The sequence below is a fragment of the Alligator sinensis genome, unplaced genomic scaffold, assembly GCF_000455745.1.
Source record: "Alligator sinensis unplaced genomic scaffold, ASM45574v1 scaffold1032_1, whole genome shotgun sequence".
Classification (NCBI taxonomy): Eukaryota; Metazoa; Chordata; order Crocodylia; family Alligatoridae; genus Alligator; species Alligator sinensis.
In genome coordinates this window covers 202,617-212,119 of record NW_005842450.1, presented here as the reverse complement: position 1 = coordinate 212,119, position 9,503 = coordinate 202,617, and the positions used below count along the sequence as shown (strand labels likewise).

Genomic DNA, 9,503 nt, shown 5'->3' with positions numbered 1-9,503 from the left:
GACCCCGAGTGGCTGCTTTGTCCCCCTGCCCGGGGGGAGCAGGGGTGTTTCCCCACTGAATTTGGGGTGATGCTGCTCCTTCCTGCCTCTGAGAGGGTGGAGAGGTCCCCCACGCAGAGGTTTTCCTGGCATCCACCCACGCGCCAGCCCAAAGGCACTTCCATATAGTTTGCTCTCTGCTTCTGCAGCTGGCAAGCCAACGGCATCACTGCCATGCAGACCCCAAAGAGCCCCCAGCCCCACGCAGAGCACGCAGCAAACCTTGCAATAAAACCCTGCACCAGCCTCCACCTGCAGCAAAACCTGCACCCCCGCACAGCCCCCTGCCCACAGCCAGCCCCGCGCCCACCCACGCAGCCCTCCACCATGACTGCTCCCCTGCCAGCTCCTTCTGGGGGGACCTGGCTGGGTTTTACCCCTCTCCTTCTCCCATCCTTACTGCAGCTCCTCCAGGGCAGCTGCGGGACGGCCCGTCACAAGGAACGACGGGATCCTCGCAGCCCGGGAGACGGGCGGGAGGACTGGGCTCGGTGGGGGCAGATGAAAGAACAAGGAGCAATGGGCTCCAGTTGCAGCTAGGGAAGTTTAGGTTGGATATTAGGAAGGCAGTAAAGCACTGGAGCAGGTCACCCAGAGCGGTGGTGCAGTCTCCATCCTTGGGGGTTCTGAAGCCCTGGGTAGACAAAGCCCTGGCTGGGATGATGCAGTTGGGGCTGGGCCTGCTTGGAGCGGGGGGTTGGACTAGATGCGACTCCTGAGGTCCCCCAAACCTCATTGTCTACAAACAAGCCCCAGAGCACAGGCCAGAGCCCTCTCCACCCCCACTGTTTCTCCTCCCAGCATTTCCCTGCCCTGCCTCTATGAACAGCAAGCTCCTCGGGGCAGGGACCGTGCGGGTTCAGTGCCCGGGCGCACAGGGGTCAGGCCTCTAGCTCCTGCCCTCCTGCAATTAAAGGACAGCTACAGGACAGCTCAGCCTATGTCACGGCTGAGATCCGGACCCGAGAGATGATGGTATTTAGCTGCCGTAAACCTGGCCGTGCTCAGTTTGGAGGGACCCTGTCACAACTATGCTGCAAAGGCTGCCTTCCCCCTCCGCTGGGGACCCTGGTGCAGACGCTGGCCGAGCTGCGCACGCAGCTGCAGGTCTGGAGCCCTGCAAACAAGGAGAGAAGCCCACGCCGCAGCCAGAGCAGAGCTGGGAGCAGACGGCAGACACACTCATCCTGAACGCCTGGCCCTAAATGAGCCTCTAAACCTTTGCTGTGGCACTAGGGAGGGATTTGCACAGCGATCCATCTTCTTTAGGGCTCCCTCCTCGGCCATGTCCCTGGCACCCGAGCAGCTGGAGCGGCTAAGAGGCAGCTCGTTAAAGCCTTTACGGCTCCTGGTTCGGCTCAGCGAGGCGGCTCTGGCCTCTTTTGCACCTTTCCCTTCTCGGTTCCAGATTGCCAGCAAATTTCACGAGCGAATGCATTGCAAAAGGTTGCCTCTAATTGGACCCAGCAGGAGCGGCTCGTCTCACACGGGACTGCAGCAGGCTGGGGGTGCAGAGGGAACGGCTCCATTCCCAGCCGGCTACGAGGCTTTGGCACCAGCCCCCGGTCCTCCCACCCACTAAATCATCTATGTGCTCCGCCTGTGAGCACATCAGGGCCCTTGGGATATGCCCGTGGTGCCGGGCTGGATGCGCCGGGGGACAGTGGGAAACCAGCGCGGTGGCTGTGGTGCTGCAAAGCCCTGCCCGGAGATGTGCAGGGGTTTCCCATGGGATGCTCTCCCCTAGGTCGCCCTTGCTGACGTGGTCCCAGTCCAGGCCTGTTTGACATCTGCTAGGAGTGACACTAAGCTCTCGTGCCAGCGGCCCCAGCAGAAACGCTGCGAACGGAAACGGATTAAGCCAAGGATTTCCTCCGATACCCTGTGCCCTGGAAGCATCCCCCCCCCGGCTCCACATAACTAATAGCAATGCTTCCCATCACCAAGTTCCCAAAAACCCTCCGGGCGTGCATAATTCCCGAATAAATCATCTCCCTTTATCAGCCGCGAGCTCTCTAGAGAAATCACGCTGCCCACGACCCAGCAAAGCGCTGGAGGAGGAGGACTTGCTGCCCAGCCGGCATCCAGCTGGAGTTTCCCAGAAACCTCGTGGGGAGCAGGACCATGCTCGTCTGCGCGGACAACACGGGCCAGCCGCAGGGAACTTGCTGTAGGAGCTGAAGAGCTCCCCAGAGCTACACCCATCTCGAGGCAGGAGGGGACAGAGCGCCCACGGCCAACATTGCTGGTGGCACGCGACTCGCCGGGGACATGTTAGCAGAACCGGGTCTCTTCCCTTTGCAGGAGGCACCTCCCGAGGGCTGTGAACAGGTTGGTAGTCTTCAGGGCTGTAAACCCTCGGTCCCAGGGCTGTGGCAGAGGACGGAGGCTCTGGGCCTCTGCGGAGGTGCTGGGACGCAGCCCCGACCCCGAGGGCCAGGCCGGGGGAGCAGAGCAGACGTGCTAAGCGCAGCACGCGGCCCCAGAGCCACCGGGTCAGCATCAGCCTCGCCTCCAGCCCCAGCCAGGACGGAGCGAGGGGCGGGCGGGCGGGACAGGCGGCAGGGCACGAGGCCAGCGGAGATGGGGGAGCTGCGAGGGGCGTCTCTCCAGGCATTTCTCATCTCAGTGCTGGCATTTGTCAGGCTCCCGCGGGCGCTGGACCAGCTGGCCGAATCACTAAAGGCTCCTTTCTTGCAGCTCTCGCACCTCCCATCATTCAGCCCGATGCGCTCGACTTTGTTCGAGGATGCCAGGAAAGAGGGATGGGACGCAGGTCTGCGGAGCCTGCCAGGCCCAAGGACATGGGAGAGACGCAAGGAAATTGCAAGCGCCGAGAGGAGCAAAGGGAAGTGTGGGACCGTAGGAATGTCCCCCATTAAATCCTTGAGCTCCTGACCCTAGGAGTCTGGTCCTGACCTTGCAGCCAGGGCTCAGCCCACACCTCCCACGAAGAGGACCGATTCCCAAAAGCAGACCACAACCAGGCCCACCGACGGCAGCTGGTTGCACGGGTCGCCCAGGTGGCGGGGGGAGCACGAGGCTTGTAGCACTGCACCAGCCTGGGCCAACTGCGCCAGGTGCCCGGGTGCTCATCCTCTCTGCCAGCCCCTCCGTCTTTGCCTCCCGTCCTGGCCCCACTGCTTCCACGTGGACCCTGCAGCAGTCGGGCAGGACAATTGCCCGCGCTGTCCCCAGACTGGGTCTCCGTCACCTCCCCAAGGCAGCTTCACCCTGGGGGGCAGTTACCAACCTGGACGCACCTGTGCAACTTGCCCCCGCTCAATCCTGTCCCTGAAAAGAAATTAACTTCCCCCACCCCCGATGGTTAACAAGAAGAAAGTGAGTAGGAAAATAGGGTCGCGTGTACTCTTCATAGAGGGACATATCTCTACAGTGAGAAATGAGATGCTATCAGGATGAGCCTTCCCCGTGCACCAGGGCAGACTTCCTCTGGAGCTGGGCCACGCAAGGCATGGGAGCAGGCCTGGGCATCAGAGAGGATGGACGAGCCCCCAGACGGACGGCCACCTCATTGCAGGGCGAGTTCTGCTCGCCGCACCCGGGGAGCTCCTGCCTCCGTCCTCGCCCGCGCCGGGCACTCCTCCCGCAGGCACCGCGGCGGTTCTGCATTGCGCTGAGGGCCAGGCGTGTTCTCCTGCAGCATCAGCCCGAGGCGGGCGGCAAACGGGCAACGCAGGCACATACAAGGCAGACTTCAGCCCCTGGTCATGGGAGACCGCAGGGAGCTTTGCTGCATGGATGAGTCGCGCGGCACAAGCACGGCCCTAGCCATGGCCAACGTGCCCGTCTCAGCTGCACGTAGGCAGGTCTCCACGCGGTGCCACCCATCGGGGTCATGTCTTGCATGGGAGGCATCTGGGCAGTGACAGCAGGGCCGGCCCGCCAGCCCCGCCGGAGGAGAGTGACTAGACGAAGAGCAGAGAGGCAGGGAGCAGGGCCGAGCCTCCGGGCATCTGGAAAGACAAAGAGGAGCACAGCTTCAGCAGGCAGAACGAGCGGAGGAGGCCCAAGCGGCGTCCACCGCGTGCGAAGCGTTCTCCAGCGGGCACCGCGCTCCAGAACCAGACGCCCGCATTTCACGTCCGGTCCCACTTGTGCGTTTCTACTGGGAGCACACCTGGAAGGCACACGGCCAACGCTCACGCGGCCCGTTCCGCATCTCCTACGTGCAATACGGGAGACCTGCATCACGGAGCAAAAAGGAGGCGAAGCGGCTCCGCGCAGGCCGAAGGAGCTCAGACCCTTCCCTCCAGTTACCCTCACGTCCCCCCCACGCTGCCAGAGCCCCCGTCTCCTCCAGCCCGCCAGGCAAGTAAACACAGGCCGACGGCACTGCAGCACACTTGCTTCTCCTGCCAGATATAACAAAGGGGACGACTGGACCGATTCCTTTCAAACCCTGCTAGGCTTTTAAAGCTGTCCAGACTCTGTTCTGCAATCACAAAACGCCCTTGGGCAGCAGGAGCAGAGGGCCGTGGCGAGGGAGAGACACAAAACCAGGAATCGCGGTGCTGGAGGAACCTCCAAGGTCAGCCAGCCCGTCCTCGGCAGCCCCTACTCTTCCAGCCCCGGCCCAGAGCACGGACTCCTCTCCAAAGCCTCCCCTTGAAGGAGATGCCACAGCTGAATTCAGCATTTTGCAGAGTAAAAAACACACCTCGTGTCAAGGGCCGGTCAGTTTATTTAGCCGCGCACAACAGCAGCAGCCCTGAGCGTCACGACAGAAGACCCCTTCTTTGAACGTCTCGGATTCTCCTTCGCCGTTCGGTAGGCTGAGTCTTATTGAAACCGTTCGTTAAGTAACGGCACAGCGGCGTGTCACAGAAAGAGGAAAGCAAGACGTGTAACGCTAATGAACAAGCTGGAATGCCTCATTGGCAATACCTTATTAGTCCAATTTGCAACAGATGTAGCGATCTCACTTCGGGAAAAGCTTCGTTTAAAAGGGAAAAAAATGAATGCTCAGCTTCATTCAGTCACCCTCACTGTAAATCCCTTTATTTACTCCGAAGCTGGGAAGACAGTGATGGAAAAGGCCTACCAGTCCTGGATCATCTGCTGCTCCCTCGGGGACGAGCTATGTGCAAGCATGCTATCAAGAACAAAGCGGGTCGGCAGGCAGTTTACATTCTCTAAAGTACCGTGACAAATCTGCCAATGTACTGCATCCCCAAGGACATTTTCCAATAGACCCAGGAATTCCCTAGCTTCTCGTTCAGCCTCACCGCTGCTATCTGCTCTGCTCACAGCCTCCCGTGAACAGCCCCGCGCGCCGCGGCCGGGACGCCTGGGCTTTTTTCCCTAGAAGCAGGCTGAGCTCTTGCTCCTCGGAGAAGGAAGTTACCTCTGAATCACGAACACGGTTACAGCTGAGAGTTTCATCCCTGATTTATGGCACTCTGGAGACCTGGTCCCCGTGGGGAACCGGAGCCGGGCAGCGAAAGGATGTCAGGGCCCGTTTCCGAGCAGTAATTACATGCGGGAAGGACCCTGGGGTGTGCAGCGCTTCATCTTTCACAGCAAGAAAAGCCTGCGCTGTGACACATTCCTGAGCTGCTTCCAGGGCCAGCGGTGTCTGCGCCATCTCTGGACTTCAGCGGGAATGTGCACGGGCATAACCGGATCCCGAGCCCTCTCTCAAGGGAGGTTTTATCACGGGGCATCTCCCTCGAGCCATACTCTCACCCCAGCAAACCTGCTGCCCTCGGCACTCGCACGCCAGCATCCAGGGACCTGCAGACGCCTGCTTTGTGTCTGCAGGACGAGGGAAGACGTTTGCTCCTTGCCCAGTCTCCCTGCTTCATTTCCTATTCCTCTCGTTTCCCGACTTCCAAGGGATAGCAGGAAACGCTGGGCACCGAGCGAAGGCAGACGGGAGGGGAGGGGCACATCCAACACTTCTCCGAGCTGCCTGCCCGCCAGGTATCCTGTCCGGAGTATCCCGAGCTACACCCGGGTGGTCCAGGGGCAGCTGGGAGAAGATGGGTTGAGTGATAAGTTGAGGGGCAGAACAGAGGCAGCTTGGGGGGAAAATGCTACATGCTTCACGATGTACGTGAGCTGCTGCCCCGTACTAGGGGCACATCTACTCGCTGGTCATTGCAGACGGGGACTGCTCCCTGTTCCCTCTTGCCATGTGTCCATCTCACGTAAGCCACCACGACCGCCACTGCTGGAAGCCTCCTTGGCCAACGCAGAGGCCAGCGTCTATGCTACAGGGCCGTCCGGCTCCTACTACCCAGCTCCTCCTGCCCCTCCCGGCTTGGAGCTCTTGCCGCGGCTCAGTGCTTCACGGCAAAACCTTTAAACGCCCTTGAAGGGGGGAAACCCCCCCCCAAAGCTCCTATTTCAGGCAACACGTGAAGCGGCTGCACCCTCCTCTGACCCTGCTGCATGACTTCAGTTGTAAAACTCTCTCCAGAGCAGGTAGAGGGTCATTAATAATCCCCACCGCACGGTTACCCAGGCTCTCCTTCACGTAATGAGCTGCCCAGCAAAAATAATTAGCTTCAGAAATCGTCTTTTTCCCAACCTCCCCTTTGCACGCGTAACCTCAGCACTCAGAGCTGCTAAAAGGCCACGACTGCCGGCATCCAACAATGGGCAAGCGGGGGGCGAATGTCCCCTGGGCGAACACCAGTCTGAACCGACTGAACTCGTGCCGTCTGGCTTGCCACTTTTCAGCACAGCATGGGGCAAAATCAGTGGGGATGAGCCTAAGCCACCGAGTCCCCGGTGTGAGTCCATGAGTTTGTGCTATTGCAGGACATGGGGGGAGCAGCGGTGAAGATGTCCCAGCTGGCTGGACCCTCGTTTCTGGGCCTTGGATTTGCATTCATCCGTTAAAACCAGCGGGAAGCTTGCATTTGCTGCAAAGGGCTGTTCTTCTCCAAGGCCGACCCGGAGCAGGCCTCACCTCTGCCTCTGAGGACCCAGAGGACAGCGCGACTGCCCACCCCCAGCTGCGAACTCTCGTCTGTCAGCCGAGCAGATCGGGGAGAAGAGGGAGCTTTCAGCACAGCCAGTTTGTTCATTCCAGCCTCAAAAACAGCCGCTGTAAGTCACAGCATGCAACCCGCTGCAGCCTGCACCGCACCCAGGGCCGGACGGGCTGCCCTGGAGCCCCCGTCGCCACCGAGCCTCTAGCGTGGGGTTAAAGGCAGGCCCCTTCCCAGCTCCTCCGCCTGGTCAGGAACGTCCCTCGGTGCTGGGAAGGCTGCGGGGCCACGTGGCAAGGAGCATCACCGTGCATGGCTGTGCCGAGCCGGGATCCCAGGGGCTCGAAGCATCAGTAAAAAAATAACTTGGAGTCGACCTGGACTGATAAAATAATGATTAGCACAGCGCTAATCACGTGCATCCATTTGCAGTGCTGGGCCGGTGAGCTTGGGAGCCTGCTTGTGCCCGACTCGTCCCCCCGCGGCCACCCCACCCCACCCCACCCCACGCACCAGGAGCTGAGGAACAAGTGCAAGGCCTCTCCATCAGCCGCTTGCATACAGCCACGACGCCGCCTGGCTGACGGACCATGCTAGCGGAGCTGGGGTCTTTCCCAGCACAGGGTAAAATACCAACACGAGGGCAGGGCGGTGCAGCCACTGCGTGAATAAGGCTCCAGGTCGGTAGTTCCCAGCCGCTTTCATCCCCTGCACACCCTGGTTCTCAGCGCCAACTGCCCTGCTGTCCCTGCCATCACCAGCACGCACAGAGCAGCCTGGTGCTGGGAGGAAGGGCCCAGAGATGGAGAACCGCTGCTCTAGGTCACCCAGGGCTCCAGACAGGCCGTGTCCTGCCCACGGCGAGGGCTGCTAGGCACTACGCTAGCACAAGCAGTAGCATTTGCAGCTGCATGGACACAGGTGGACACTGAATGTCTTTTCCAAGTGCTGAGACGGTGCAAGACAGCTCCAAACGGGCAGAGAATAACCTGCCCTGCCCAGGAAATGCCAGCCAGCTTGTCATGGCCTCGAGGGCTCCCGTTAATGGACCAGCAAGCTGCACTAAAAAGAAAACTATGCAGCTTTGCATTTCTGTAGGACTTTCAATGGCGCCTTTTCAAAGCACCAGCCACCTGTGCCCAGGCGTGTAGCAACTCGACAGCAGTGAGGAACGGGATCCCAGGGGCTCGGCCAGGCAGTTTTCACAGACCGCAAAAAACAGCACGGCCCTGGAAGCAACGCTCTCTGCCGAGTGCCTTCAGTCACCGGGAGGATGAGAACAGGATCTCTGCGCTCGCCTGGAGTGAACTCTTCACACAACCCTTAGGAGCCAAAGAAACCCGGAAGAGAGTTTTGATGCTGGCTCTAATTCGGTGTCGGGTGCAGCTGTCATGGCCCAGTAGCCTTTCACCCCCGGCAAGAAAGGCAGGACGGATGCACACAAGGCAAAGGGACGACGTAAAAATACACCAGAGCCACGAATGCAGCTGCCTCTCTCTGCCAGAAGCACTTCTTTTCCATTCACACTCATGCATCCCTTTCCAAAAGCCAAGCAGCCTAGAAAGAAGGTCCCAACGTCGGCTGCTCTTGAAGTGCCACTGGGGCTCTTCCTAACAGCAGCAAAGAGTTGAAAGTGGAGACCCGCTGACATGAAATAAGGAGATGGCCAATACGCATTAAATCCTGGGGGCAGAGCAGCTCTGGGACAAGACTGATTTCCAGTAGATTTTTCTGAGGTCCGTGCTAGTTGTGGCTACAAAGCACGTCCCTGCCCCTGGCATTTAGCCTGCTGGCTGCGTCTCGGTGCCCATTCACCCCTGAGCAAACCCCCAGGGGCACGTGGACGCAGAGTACCCACGTGCACAGCCAGCACCACCACAACCCCACGGGCATATTTTCACATCAGGTTTGGGGCTATTTTTCTCAGTGCTTTAGCTCAGTGGCTCTGGTGGCAGCCTATTCATCTCCCTGTCTTTGGGCTCGCCTGTCATGTCAAGAAGCAACCAGAAGATCCCCCTCCCCATTGCCCAGATACCAGTTATGGGAGCCTGTTTGGCCCGAATAACACTGCTGTGAATCAGGCTGACCAGGGGCTGAACCCTGGTCTCCACATCCCAAGCTAGTGCCCGAACCAGCGGGTGATGGAGCGACCAGACACATGCACACACCCTCTTCTCATGGGTTTGTTTCAGGGTAAGTCAACACAGCCCGGAGCCCGCAAGGCTCATTGGGAATGGGCTGGCCCGGCTCCACAAGGAAACAGCATGGCAGGAATAAGCCAGTGGCCCCAGGCTGCCCCCATGCTATCAAAACCCATGCAAGGAGGAATGTGCCAGGGGATTAGCGAGGCGGAGCTGCGGGGAGAAGGAGCCAGGTGAATGCATCTCTCTCCCAAGGCAAGCGGGCCGCCTGCCAGGAACGTCTGTTGTCAGATGCGAGGCGGTAGCGGCAGACAGAAGTGGTCGGGGGGGGTGCCGCAGGCGGGGGCTTCAAGGGGCTTTC

General features: G+C 60.0%; 1 protein-coding gene across 1 annotated transcript in view; it reads right to left on the bottom strand.

Moving 5' to 3' along the window:
• Positions 1 to 156: 156 nt before the first annotated feature.
• Positions 157 to 9,503, bottom strand: part of RPRD1B (regulation of nuclear pre-mRNA domain containing 1B) — a 50,959-nt gene continuing 41,612 nt past the window's right edge. The window contains exon 7 of the mRNA XM_025212170.1: positions 157 to 4,016. Coding sequence (XP_025067955.1) covers positions 3,969 to 4,016 — 48 coding nt within the window. The 3' untranslated portion in view covers positions 157 to 3,968. The remainder of the gene's footprint in view (positions 4,017 to 9,503) is intronic.